We start from the raw sequence: 13,978 nt of genomic DNA on the forward strand, positions 1-13,978 counted from the left end.
AAAAAAACAAAAATCAAGACTTATTTTGAAAACAAGAATTCATAAAAAAACACTTCGATGAAGAAGATTTTAAAAAAAAATCTTTTTTTATTATTAATTTTTTTTTAAAAAAGCGATTGTTCTTGCAAAAACAGTCTTCCGGTGCCCTTTTGGGGACATTCGGCATTTTTTTTAAAAAAAATAGTTGGGCCCGATGTGGGTTGCCTACGTATCTCACATCCGGCGAGAATCAAACTTACGTAGTTCGTAATAATAAAACCATTTTTTTAAAAACACGACATTTCCTTTCCTTTTCAGAATTTCAAACTATTTTGGATTTTTTTTTGAAAAAAGCCAATTTTCTTTCTCGGTTCTCACATTGATTTTCTAACTTTTCCTATAAGCTGGTCAACATGCAAATCCGAAACAAATGAATGTACAAATAGCAAGTAAGATGCATCAAGATGGTCTTTTCATTTCGGGTGCACCTGTCCTAGACAGACCCAACCCCTGTGTTGAGTCTCCAAAGTCAAATGCACATGATGCAAACAAACGTTCCTACTAGGGATACAACATGAAGCTGAGTTATTCTAAGTGAAAAACCTGGGGTATACTGTTCTAGACCTGGCTTACCCAAGCGGACAGCTTGAGCCAAAGTGGGGGCAACGTACCGGGAGCACGAAAGTCTACCCGACCTAGTTACTTGTCCCAACTTCGTTCTATTTGGTATGACTTCTAACATAAAGGTGGGCCACGTGCACGTGTGCACCATAAATTCAGAAGACTCAGAAAGAAGAAGGGTTTCGTAGCAGTTTTATATATACAATTCAGATAATATCAAAGCGGTAAAAAGCAACATTTAGCACATTAAGCATAAACATGTAAAAATCAGATAATAAATAAAGCCAACTATAACAGTTATTCTAAGCTCGAATTCTTGAACCCTGAACCAGAGATTCTGGGTTCGGTGTCCCCAGCAGAGTCGCCAGAGCTGTCACACCTCCTTTTTCCGCTGCACCCCCGCTAAGGGACGTAAAAGGAGTTTTTCCAATTAAAGGACAATCGAAACGGGATTTTATTTGAAGGTTCAGAGTAGCCACTTGGGAGATTTGTGGTGTCCCAAGTCACCGGTTGAATCCCGAATCGAGGAAAAGAATGACTCTGTTTAACAGTCTACGTACCAGAAATCCGAATAAGGAATTCTGTTAACCCGGGAGAAGGTGTTTGGCATTCTCGAGTTCCGTGGTTCTAGCACGGTCACTCAACTGTCATATTCGGCTTATTAATCTGACTTTTAATACATTTTAAACTTATTGCGTATTTTTAACTTTTATCACCCACTTTAACTTGATTATTTGTAATTATAGAATTGTCTTGAAACGAATTACGCGTACGTATATTCGTTTTATTTTTACTTTTTTTATGTAAGGAATCATGTCACGCGTACGTGTACATAATAATATTTTTATTATAAAAATGAATTTGGCCGAAGTTGTGCGTGCTTAAAACAAACTACGAACATTTGTCATTTTTGTATGATTAAATGGTAGGTGGCGTGCCTCGGACTATATGGGCTAAATTAATTTAACAACCTCCGAAAACCCATTTTTATTGAGAAGATTTGCCCGAAGTTGCGCGAACGCATACTCCGAATTGTCTTTAGAATTGTAATCATGTCACGCGAACGTGTCCACAACCATGACATTATATTAAACGTGCCTAAAGCAACTAACGCATTATTAACTTTGCGAGGGCCCTAAAAATTAGCTAAATGGCACGCTTCAAATTTTAAGTATTTTTGAAAGAAATAATTATATGAGGGTCACGCATTTGCCATTTTTATTTGGCGCGGCGCATCACGATTATAAAAGAGTTAGTATTAATTATCTGAGGGCCATAGATTATTCAACAAAATGGCGAATCTCAATTTCTAAAGAGTTAAAACTAATTAAATGGGGGGCCATGAGTTTTGGGATATTATTCAACATGACACACCTCGAGTTGTTTTACTCAACCAAAACGAACTAAGGATGTTCATGAGTGACTATTTTTGCTAAATGGGAATAATATGCTAGCTTTATGACTTGATTGCCTTACCAATGCCTATACGAAATGGCTCGAACCAATAGATCATATTTGTTTTAATCTCAATCCAATTTTGTATCATCCTAAGATTAACAAATGACCTAACCAAAGTAAACGCTAACCAAGGAGCCTATCGATTAGTAAAGCAAAGGGAATTCAATTTAACGAAATTCACATTTTTTTCAAACAGCTTATTTTCCAACTAAAGATAGACGCTACATGATATTGTAGCAAAATTATGAATATTAGCACATGATTAAATAAATACAGAGGAGGCAAATTGTATTTATTCAATTCTTACGTACCAAGAGAACAATCCAAATCTGTCGATTATTGCTGGCTTAAAATGATTACTAGTTTATATCTAAAACCCTTAAAAGAGAATAGCCATCAAAATAACTTAAACAAACATATATCAACCAAATTTTGAAATTACGACAAACCCATTGCAGTAGAACTGGAGGATCGTAATTCAACATACTTCAAATTTCCATTCAAACTTAAAAGCTAAACGAATCAAACCTAATAATGGTTTGATTATGAAAGCACGATTATACTCCAATTTCAATGATTAACAAAAGGGAATGGAATTTAGCAATTTCAATTTCGCAACAACGCAACTAATCACGCTGCTCCTACGCAGAAACTACCATATCTAGTGATATTTGATCATTCAATATCTAATTGAGCAAATGACTACCCAAAATTATATACAGAACTCCATTACTGACCTAACTAAGCAAACATGTTGTCCTGACTTTTTAAACAGATTTTAACATTATGACCATGTCCATTCACACGATGCTGGTTTTAGATTACAGAATATTCGACCAAAATCGAATCCCATATCTATTTTAAACCAAACTCAGCCTCTAGAAGCATTACCACTAACCAACATTAAAATGCAAACTGTTCAAACTAAAACTTGAAATAAAGACAGAATTAAACTCTTTTAATGAGATTAAATGGCCAACATGCTTCAGATTCCCATATCACAGAAGGTTTTACAGTGGGTGGAATAAAAATGTACCTGGAAATAAAAGAAGGAAGCAGAAAAATGAGGTATCAGCAGTAACCAACAGCAGCAGTAGCATTCAGAAATTACAACAGCAGTGCAGCAAAAAATAACCATCAGTTTTATACTTCTCCAAGTATATAGCAGAAGTAAAAGGAAGAAAATTCTAGATATTTCAGATCCTAAACCAGGCAATGAAAACAGTAGTTATTTTTCAATTTCTCAGCTTTTCTCTTTTAATTTTCAGTCCTCTCCTCTCTCTCTCAAAATCCGTCTTTTAATCTCTTAATATTCAGAAAATTCTCTCCTAATATTCAGAAAACCCTCCTTTTACTTGTGTTCAGCCCCCTCTCATTTGTAGACAAACTTGAAGCATTTAAATTCAATCCCACCATTTTCTACCCATCCCCTTTTGAATCCCACTACTTAATGTTTTGTCCTCCACTATATTAAACAAATATATTAGTTCCCACTAACATATATCTTTTCCTTATTTAATTCTCTTATTGCCCCACTACCGCATGCTTTGTCCCCCACTATATTAAACAATGTATTAATTCCCCACCATTATGTCTTGTCTCCCACTACGTATTATTTTATGTATTATTTTAATAATTTAGCGCTTAGTGGACAGAACACTCAAATTAATCAATTGCTAAAACTTAAAATCCCGAAAATGCCCCTGAAACTACTGAAATTACCATTTTACCCCATCAGCTATATCCAATCCTCCTAAATCAATTAACCAAACTATAGCAGCTATAACCAATTCCTAATCAAATTTCATCAACAAATTTAAGCTAGAAACTCAGATTATGTCAAATATCATTAAAACAAATACTAAGGATTCAGGGAACCAAACCATATGATGAACAATAAAGAAACAACTGAAATCATTTTGACTGAACAACATTTTTTAACAACAAACATACTTTCAGATTCAATAACATTAACAAATTGAACATAACAAACAAGTAGATTCAAATCACTAAACTCAAAAATCAATTGAACTTCAAATTAAATCTAACAACATTACAACCAACACACTTCTATATTAAACTAAACAAGAACAAATGAATAAAAACAAACTGAAGAAATAATCAAGAAATGATAAACAACGAACAAGAAAAGAATCAATCATATACTGATTTCAAATCCGAGAATATCAAACAAAATACGGACAGAAATGAAATTTAAACCAACTAACCGGAAATGAACAACGACGAACTCGAACGGAAACAAATCTGCCCGGAAACTTTGAAACCAAAATAACTCGAATCTGCCCGGGAATTTTTTGTATGTTTTCCGGTTGATTTCAGGCGATGAAGTTGGACGACGAAGACGAAGAAGGAGCAGCAGCGTTTGGTGTTATGATTGTTTGGACGTGAGGCTGTGTGTGTGTGTGTGTTGAGGTGAAGCAGCAGCAGTGGCTGCTGGACATGGAGCTAATGGTGGTCGTTCATGGTTGAGCTGGGGACGAAGAAGAAGAAAGAGCAGCAGCCATGGGGAGTTGGTCGTCGATGGCTGTTCGTGGTTGGTCGACGAGGTTGCTACTGGTTTGGGGCGATGGAGGCGATGGACTGTTTGGTTGCTTGGTGGAGCAGCTGGTCGTGAGGAGGAGGCTGTGTGTGTGTGTTGAGCAGCAGCAGCCATGGCGGGCTGTTTCAGGTGGAACGAGGAAGAAGATGACCGGAGTTGCTGCGTCAATGGCGACGTGATGGGGTGCATGGATAGTGGTGAACGGAGGGGGGGCTGTGGGGATTCGTGGGGGGTGAACGAAGAAGATGAAGAGAGAGGGAGAGGGTGCATGGGTCCGGCGGCTAGGAGAAAGAGAAGGGGTCTTTAGGGTTTTTTGAGTAACAAATGAAACAAAAATGAGAGAAAGAGTGAGGGGGGTCGTGTGGTCAAATGGGGGGGCGGTTAGGCTTGGGTCAAGGGGTTTTGGGTTGGGTAGAGGTGTTTTGGGCCTAGGTTTAAAATTGAAGAAGAGGCCAAGTTCCGATTTTCTTTATTTCCATTGCTTTTTTTCTTCTTTTATTTTTTCTTAAACTAAAACTAAATTCTAAAAATCCTAAATTATCCTATAGAACTAAATTAATTTATAAAAGTACAAATTAACTCTCAATAATAATTAATACACAATTAAATAGCAATTACGATAAAATCATACAATTTGGACATTAAATGCTAAAAATGCAACGTACATTATTTTTATGATTTTTTGTTCTTGTAAGAACAAAATTAATTGCTCCTAATTGTAGAATTAAATTCTGAATGCAAATACGACATATTTTTGTATTTTTTATTAATTTAATAAATAAACATGCATGGACAAATACAAATAATTTATCAAAAATGCCACGAAAATTCTCAAAATTGCACACAAAGGAAAATTATTTTATTTTGAATTTTTTTTGGGAATATTTCTCACATAGGGCAAAAATCACGTGCTTACACCTGGTATGTAGAACAGAAAAATGGGGTAAGCAATCAGCAACAACAAACATCAAAATACAGCAACAAAAAGCCCAACACAGTAGCTTCAACACCTCAATCCAGAAATCCCAGCAATACGGAAAAAACCAGTAAAAATGGAGAAGAAAAATAGTCCGAAAATCTCTCTTTGTTTTCTCTTTCTAGATTTGAACTCTCTCTCGTGTTCTTCCTCTGTCAATATTTCAGAAAATTTGGTTCTATCTTTTTTACTCTCTCCAAAATGAATTCTGCACCTGTATATCCAGCGTATCCAGAGTGTATATCGGGTGTATACCACTCTCTCCGCCCTCTCTTTTGTTCTTCTCCTCTCTTCTTTTTTTTTCCTCCTATTTATAGCAAAATTTTCGAGATTTTTCAGATTTTTAAAAAAAATATTTTATTATTTTTTAATTAAAAGAAATCCCACTTACAAATTGCTTTTATTTTTTTATAAAAAGAAATCTCACCTTTGTTTACTTTTATTTTCTTAAATTCCAACTTTAATTACTTTTATCTTATTTAAAATTTCACTTTTTTACTTTTTAAAAGAGAATTCCACTTTATTTAACTTTTCTTAAAAAACAATCCACTTTCTTTTGCTTTTCTTTTAAAAATGCTACTTTCTTTTACTTTAAATTTTTTTAATTTTCAGATACCTTTATATTTATTTTTTAATTCCACAAAACTTTACTTTTATTTTTTTAATTTTCTACTTTCTTTTACTTTTTAAAAGAGAATTCCACCTACTTTTACTTTTATTTTTTTTATTCAATACTTCCCTTTTTCTTATTTTTTAAATCACTCCCGACAATTAAAAAAATTAAAAAAAAATCGTATTTTTTTATTTTAAAAATAAAAATAAAATAATATTAATAGTAATAATTCACCTTTTAAATTTTGTATTTTTACCCTATAATAAAAAGTGTAACAAAGCTAAAAATTGTAGGTTAAAACCCCTAAAATATTTACATAGAAGAAGTGATAAAAAAATTAAATATTATCAAAAATTAGGTGCTCACAGCGGAGGTCTTGAGTTTGGACTCTCAACAAGAGCATTTAATTTTTGGTTTTTTGGCTTGGTTTGTATCCGTTATGCAACCATAATGCTTTATGAAAATTTCTCTTCTTTATTCCAGTTATTACGGGGTTGCACCAAGGGTCTGCGCTCAGCCCATTCCTATTTGCCCTGGTGATGGATGCACTGACTCATCATATTCAAGGGGAGGTGCCATGGTGCATGCTATTTGCTGATGACATTATTCTAATTGACGAGACACGAGGCGGCGTCAACGAGAGGCTAGAGATTTGGAGACATGCTCTTGAGTCTAAAGGTTTCAAGTTGAGCAGGACGAAGACGGAATACCTCGAGTGCAAATTTGGAGTTGAGCCGACGGAAGCGGGAGTTGAAGTGAGGCTTGACTCTCAAGTCATTCCCAAGAGGGGTAGTTTCAAGTACCTTGGATCGGTTATTCAGGGGATCGGGGAGATTGACGAGGATGTCACACACCGTATAGGGGTGGGGTGGATGAAGTGGAGGTTAGCGTCGGGAGTCTTGTGTGACAAGAAAGTGCCACCGTTACTAAAAGGTAAGTTTTATAGAGCAGTGGTTAGGCCTGCAATGTTATATGGAACTGAATGTTGGCCGGTAAAGAACTCACACATCCAGAAGATGAAAGTAGCAGAGATGAGGATGTTGAGGTGGATGTGCGGGCATACAAGGATGGATAAGATTAGGAATGAAGATATTCGAGAGAAGGTGGGCGTGGCCCCCATGGAGGACAAGATGCGGGAAGTAAGACTCAGATGGTTTGGGCACATTCAGAGGAGGAGCACTGATGCACCGGTGAGGAGGTGTGAGCGACTGGCTGTAGTGGGCACGCGGAGAGGTAGAGGGAGACCTAAGAAGTATTGGGGAGAGGTGATCAGACAGGACATGGCGCGACTTAGGATTACTGAGAACATGGCCCTTGACAAGGAATTATGGAGGTCGAGCATTAAGGTTGTAGGTTAGGGGAAAGTTGTGAATATTTCTACAGCACAATAGAGTAAGACTAGATAGTTAGGAGTTAGACTAAGAATGTCATTGGTCGTCTATTGATGCAGGGCTTTACCTGCTAGTTTTACTATACCAGCCATCTATTTCGTATTTTATATTTTGTATTTCATATCTCTTATATTGCTGTTATTTTATTATGTATTTTTATGGTACTAATATATCGGCTCCTATTACCTTTTTGAGCTGAGGGTCTCCTGGAAACAGTCTCTCTACCTTCGGGGTAGAGGTAAGGTCTGCGTACATATTACCCTCCCTAGACCCCACTTGTGGGATTATACTGGGTCGTTGTTGTTGTTGTTGTTGTTGTTGTTGTTGTTGTTGTTGTATACTATATTGTTTAGCGGTGTTATTGGGCCCGTGCACTGCACGGGCTGTCTATACTAGTAATCTTTATAAGACTAAATTTATATATTATATTATGTAATATATTTTATGAATTGAATAGTCTTTGTAGCTCGTGAAAAATGTTTATCAATTTGTATCATTTTATGTTGCACTATTTTTTTCTTAATTTGTTAAAAAAAATATAAATTTTATATTTAAAAATAAGTCAATTTTAAAAATTATATTTATACTTAATAATGTAATTATATATCCACAAAAATTATATTACATTTCAAATCAAAAGTTCCGACATCTTTTTGGGCTTTTAACATATTTTGCTGGTCGACCTTTATATTTACGGTCGTTGTCCAAATATATAAAAAATATATATTATATTAGAAAATTATATATTTTTAACTATTATTTTGAGCACAACTATCATAAAAATCTCAATTCTTTTTTTTTTTCCCTTAAACACTATAGATAGTCAAACATGTGCAATTTAAACGGCGGAGTGAGCTTGACGGGAAGGACCTGGACCAAACCCAAGTTCCTATTACTGGGCTCTATGAGACACAAACCAAATTAAACCCAAATACGAATTACTTGTAAAAATAGCACGGTATAGCCAGTTTTCGGACTGGTCATTCATGTTTATCAAGTTAATGAAAAATAACCACTATTTCGCTGTAACAGAGACCAGTCCAGCATAATATAATGAAGTTCGGTGCACCTGTGTATGAACTCCAGCATAATATGCTGGATGTCGATATATTTTGCTTGCTACAGTATAATAGCTCCACTATATTATAGTGGAGTAATAGTTCAAGTATAATAGCTCCAGTATAATAGTTCAAGCACCATTTCTAAATCTTAAGTAGCTAAAAATAGCACCGTATAGCCAGTTCTAAATAGCACCGTATAGCACTGTATTTCGAACAACCAGTTCTAAATCTGTCTAATTTTGAATTTCTCCCTAGATTGTAATAATGTGGTTGATTCTATAATTTTCTTGCAGAACCTCACTTTTCACATTGCATAGGTCAGTGTCTTCCTGTACTTCCAAATCTTAAGTATATTGATATTCTGCTCCAAATATCTTGTGGGGTTTTCCCTTTTTGCTTCATTCAATTTTCTGGGTATAATTCAGTCTCGTTTCTGCTTTATGTATGTAGTTGTACTGTTAAAGCTTGTAGTTTTTATTAGGGTATTGGATCCAAGGAGCTTCGCAAACGTTTTTTTGTGCAGCTTTGGGTGGATGACATTTTTTTTTTTTTGAATTGAATTTCCTAGTTGCAATTCTTTGATTGCAAAAAAAATGCAAATTTGATGGCTGTTGAGGTTTCTGCTACATATTTGAACTCTGAATTGGACGTGTCTGTGAATTATGATTAGTTGAAAATATTCTTCTTTTTGTGAGTTCTTTTATTATATTGTTATTGGATCAGATACCACCTTCCCTTATGAGTAGTGAAGTATAAAGAAATTTAGTTGATTGACAGAAAGCATGGGTTAAAAAAATAAAGATGCAGAGTGAAACAGGGCGAAAAGAAGTAGCTTGTAACTAGTTGAAATGCAGAGGGAAAGTTCCACCTTTGTGGTATTTGTCGTTATGTCCATCTGCAAGGCTGAGTCATCTGTATTAAAAGCTAAAAACCGCAGTTAATTTCAGTACTTCTGTTGGGAGCTCAGAAGATAAGTGAATGATTGATTAAATTCTACCAATTTGCGAATGATGATACTTCTTATTTGGACATTTGGTTTTCTTTGTGTATTTTGGTTTATGTGATGCTTTAGTGCTATATTAGAATCATTGTTCCTTGTGATTTTTACAAGTTAGTATATGTTTTTATTTGCTTCCCATGTTATAATAGCTTTAAATGGTGATGGTTAATTTGTTTTCAAGAAGTAAGAATCAAATTTTCTGAAAATCTGAATGACTAACCACAAGATTTAACTAAGTATTATAGTAAAGTTTTCTTGTTTTCTAGTTTTGTGCTTTTGATCAACTGTGCACTTGACAGTTTGCTTCTAGCATAAAACCTCAAGAACTCATTGTTCTTTTGGTCTTGTAGCATTTAATGGCATATCTAGCCAGTGCTGTTAAAATCGATCAGTTCATCTTCTAAAGAGGGTCCAAAGCAAGTGGTTTTCCTTCGAACAAAGATGCCCAAAGTGATCCATTGATCATAACGTGGTAGATTGTTTGAATTTCAACTTTGAGAAGTTGGATTAATATCTTGTAAGTTGGTCGATAAAATTAGTTATTTTAATTACAATTTGATTGTTGTTACAGTATTAAATTCATGTATGTTTGGTTATTTTTATGTTAAGTGACTTGTGCGCTTCATTTCTCACTTTTCGCTTCAAGCCCCATGGATGATATTGCATTTTTGCAATTTTTGCTTTTAAAGACTTTCTAGCAACTCCCTCACTAGACTGGGTTGCAATTGTGACTGGTCCATTTCGGAAAAGGACAACTACAAGAATATTGTGCGTGATAACCAACTAAAAAGCAAAGTTAAACTGTCCATGCTTTGATAATACTACCTGAGATATACTAGGAATACCTCATTAGATTACAACATGATAAGATTTTATGTGACTCAGTTGATAAGTATTGTAAGATATATGATAAGACCAGTTCTGGTAGAGTTTGGTAGCATGAGAAACAATCAGCAACTTCGTGGTATCTACATTAGTGCCATAAAAAACTTTATCTTTTTTGCTGTTGTGATAAGTTACCAAAAGCAATTTGAATTTTGTTATTTGCTTATATCTTCTTTGACAAGTCTATCCGTGACTGATGCGTGAATGATAGTTATTGATGAAAATAACAGTAGCCCTGAATCCTTGGTACTCAATATATATAGGCAATCGTCTTAAAATCTAAATTCACCATTTTCTAGGAACTTAGGGAAGGATCCACAAGGTGGATATAATTTCACAGCTGCAGGAGCAAGTAAATACCATTGCAGCTCTTGCTTTCAATACCTTTGGTACCCTTCAGAGGGATGCCCCTCCTGTTCGTCTGTCACCTAATTATCCGGAACCGCCTCCTGCTAATCCTACAGAGGATGCAGCAAATGTTGCAGAACAACCAAAGCAAATGAGTGCTGCTTTTGTTAAGGCTGCCAAGCAGGTAAACCTCCCTACCTTCACATTTTCTTTCTATAACACCCTCGTTTGGTCATAGATCAAGTTGATCAACTAAGATGAGCAAGCCACATTATATGGATCATTTGCATGTACTTTGAAAATATCCAGGATTCCTAGAATATTGATTTTTTTTTTCTGGTCAAATAATGTCTTTTCGTCTTCCTTTTACTAGTCTATTTATATTTTAATACATCAAATCTTTATATTTATCTTATTTGTGGACCTTTATGCATTGTCATGGGGATATTTATGTTTCATGGCTCATCCTATCTAAGTTTAAGTCTTTGTTTGTTGAGTCTTGAGACCAGTGTGGTTGAGTTCAAAGACCTAAGTATGTTGTCCTTTATTTTAACAATACATATACTAATGTAATTAACATCACAAACTACTCAAACTAAAACCCGACTTATTCACATAATGGTGGCAAATTCCAACTACTAGTTGAAACAGAATCTCATAACTCTTGGGACTTTAACTTGAGAACTTGCTCTCAGCCTCAGGAGTTAAACAATAACATCTAGGCTAAGTCTCATATGGTAATCCATGGTTCTTCAAAACCCGAAAATTTATTCTAGCTTGTGGCCCTTTAGCTATCTTTAGTGAAATACATGGACACACTTGTCATTATTTCTAAGGTGTTCAAGTTCACAGTTATATTTCCCTTGTTTTCATCTTGTCCTCGCAATCAGAGGTTGTCTGATCTAGCATCCCACCAAACTTAAGATGCACAAATGACATTGCATACGACCTATTGCAGTGTGCTCCTAAAGTGTTGCTTTGCTACAATGTTGTCGTATTCTTGAAAACATTTTTCTTCTGTTCTTTTACTGGACAGTTTGATGCATTGGTTGCTGCTCTTCCTTTATCAGATGGGGGTGAAGAAGCCCAATTGAAAAGAATTGCAGAACTCCAGGTATAAGCTTCTCTGTAGATAATTTTTTGACATATGATATTTGAGCAAGATGATGCTCCGTCTTCCTCTCATTACAATGCCATATTCTTACTGAGAAACAGAAGCTCTATATAGTTAATTAAAAAGGATAAATGAATATTAATCTGTGATTGCGTTTTTGGGCTAGGTAATTTTGTCTGCATTTTACCCAGTAACTCTTACTCTCTGTATGTTATGTAGGCTGAGAGCGATGTAGTTGGCCAAGAACTTCAAAAGCAACTGGAAGCTGCAGGTAAGGATTTATTCCTACTGTATCTGACATAATTTTGGTTTTGGGATAGGCATTTTTACACAATACATGGCTATGCACATACTGCAGAATTTGTGGTCGAGGAAAGTTAGCATTTATGTATTTGTTTTCCTAAGTTGTTCTAGTTAGGCTAAGGTCCAAACGTCTATGTACCTTTCAATCTTTTTATTATTTTTTGGCTAAGGTCCAAACTCAGTTTGATTTTGTTGACTTAGAAAAGGAGCTAAAGCAGGTTCAGGAGTTGTTTAATCAAGCAACGGATAACTGCCTGAACCTTAAGAAGCCAGAATGAATTAAGCTACTAGTACATATTTCATTTTCGATGGAACTAATCAGACAGTATTTGCTTAAGGAGGCCCTCTTCCTGGAATATGCCTTGGAGGAACAACAAATCGCCTGCGCCAGGCTTCTTATGGGTGCATTTACTAACTGGTCATATATAAACTGGCTGTGTTCTGGCATTACCATTTGAAGTTCTTGGCCGCTGCAGAAAAGAATTCAGCATTCCATGTGTACCTGCTGCAAATCTTTGTTTATTCGTAATGGAAAGGCTAGGAATGATGTGTTTTAAAAGCAAATTCAGCCTTCATTTGTCTCCTCACATGCATTTCCTATTCCTTCTATCTAACCATAACACTGGCGTCTTCTACGAGACAAGCACGATTTGGAAAGTTGGTTAATATGGTTCTCTGCTCCAATAGTTTTATGTAGTCAATAGAATTGCAATTACTGGATGTGTATTTTCTTAAACATATAAGCCAAAACAAGGGAAGGAGTACAAATAGAACCCATTTTCCCAAACGACTTCATCGTTCTACTGTTTTGATTTGTTTACATATTTTGTAGAGGTTATCTAAATACACTCTACTAATACGTTGCCTGGATACTTCCAACTGTAAAATGCCATCGTCCTCGGATATTGCCAAATCGAGTGACCAAGCAATAGCTCATAGCTCAGCTTGCTCGTTTATTATAACTAGTCTTAGAGTACGCGCTTTGCGTGTGTACCCTATCTCAATGAGTAAAAACTTATTTAAAATTTATCTTTGAATTATCAAATAAAAGTATAAGTTCCTGAAAATGATGAATGGTGATTGTGTATAATTAACTCTATAATGAAACAATTGTCCAACATAAATACTTAATTATCAGTCAATAATTCAGCTTAAAAATTATTTCAATGACTGAAATTGGAATTCTGTATTGGGTTTTGCAGTATCAGCATTCAAGTGATATGAGTAATTCAATAGTATTAGCTAATGCCAAATTTTAAATATTTAACTGTAGTTATTATTCTTATTCAATACGATTTTTTTTTTCAAATAATAAAAAATCAATTAGGTAAAAAAGTCATCCATGAATGACATGTTCCCAGAAAGAAAAAACAAATAAAAGTACTTTGTATATCTCAATCATTATATACAATAAATAAATTCTAAATCAAATGCAAAGCCATAATTGTAGTCAAGAAACCTACTTATATTCATCTAAATTTAATGTTAAAAATGTTAAGATATCTCATAAATTATCTTTTTGGAATAACTGATAATTGTTTCATATAAATCTGAACGTACAAAGTTTATAAAAAGACTTTAACACCTATGTTATTATTCAAAACCTCATACTTCCTCTTTCTTTGATCTTTTTCATTATTCCCTTTATTTATTTTGTTTATCATTTATA

At 34.8% G+C, this 13,978-nt stretch overlaps 1 protein-coding gene across 6 annotated transcripts; it reads left to right on the plus strand.

Annotated features, from left to right (window-relative positions):
* Nucleotides 1-8,470: 8,470 nt before the first annotated feature.
* LOC104222942 (mediator of RNA polymerase II transcription subunit 21-like) lies at nucleotides 8,471-13,101 on the plus strand. Of its 6 annotated transcripts, none has more exons than XM_070167762.1 (6): nucleotides 8,471-8,976; nucleotides 10,010-10,176; nucleotides 10,844-11,076; nucleotides 11,929-12,006; nucleotides 12,226-12,277; nucleotides 12,511-13,101. In XM_070167762.1, the coding sequence occupies exons 3-6, from the start codon at nucleotides 11,044-11,046 to the stop codon at nucleotides 12,585-12,587; spliced, it is 240 nt and encodes a 79-aa protein (XP_070023863.1). In that variant the 5' UTR covers nucleotides 8,471-8,976; nucleotides 10,010-10,176; nucleotides 10,844-11,043; the 3' UTR covers nucleotides 12,588-13,101. The 6 variants fall into 6 exon arrangements, with proteins under 6 accessions (XP_070023863.1, XP_070023864.1, XP_070023867.1 ...); XM_070167763.1 differs by having other exon boundaries at nucleotides 8,803-8,976; nucleotides 12,648-13,101; XM_070167766.1 differs by having other exon boundaries at nucleotides 8,838-8,976; nucleotides 12,651-13,101.
* The last annotated feature ends 877 nt before the right edge of the window (nucleotides 13,102-13,978 follow it).

This window comes from Nicotiana sylvestris, chromosome 2, assembly GCF_000393655.2.
Source record: "Nicotiana sylvestris chromosome 2, ASM39365v2, whole genome shotgun sequence".
NCBI lineage: Eukaryota > Viridiplantae > Streptophyta > Magnoliopsida > Solanales > Solanaceae > Nicotiana > Nicotiana sylvestris.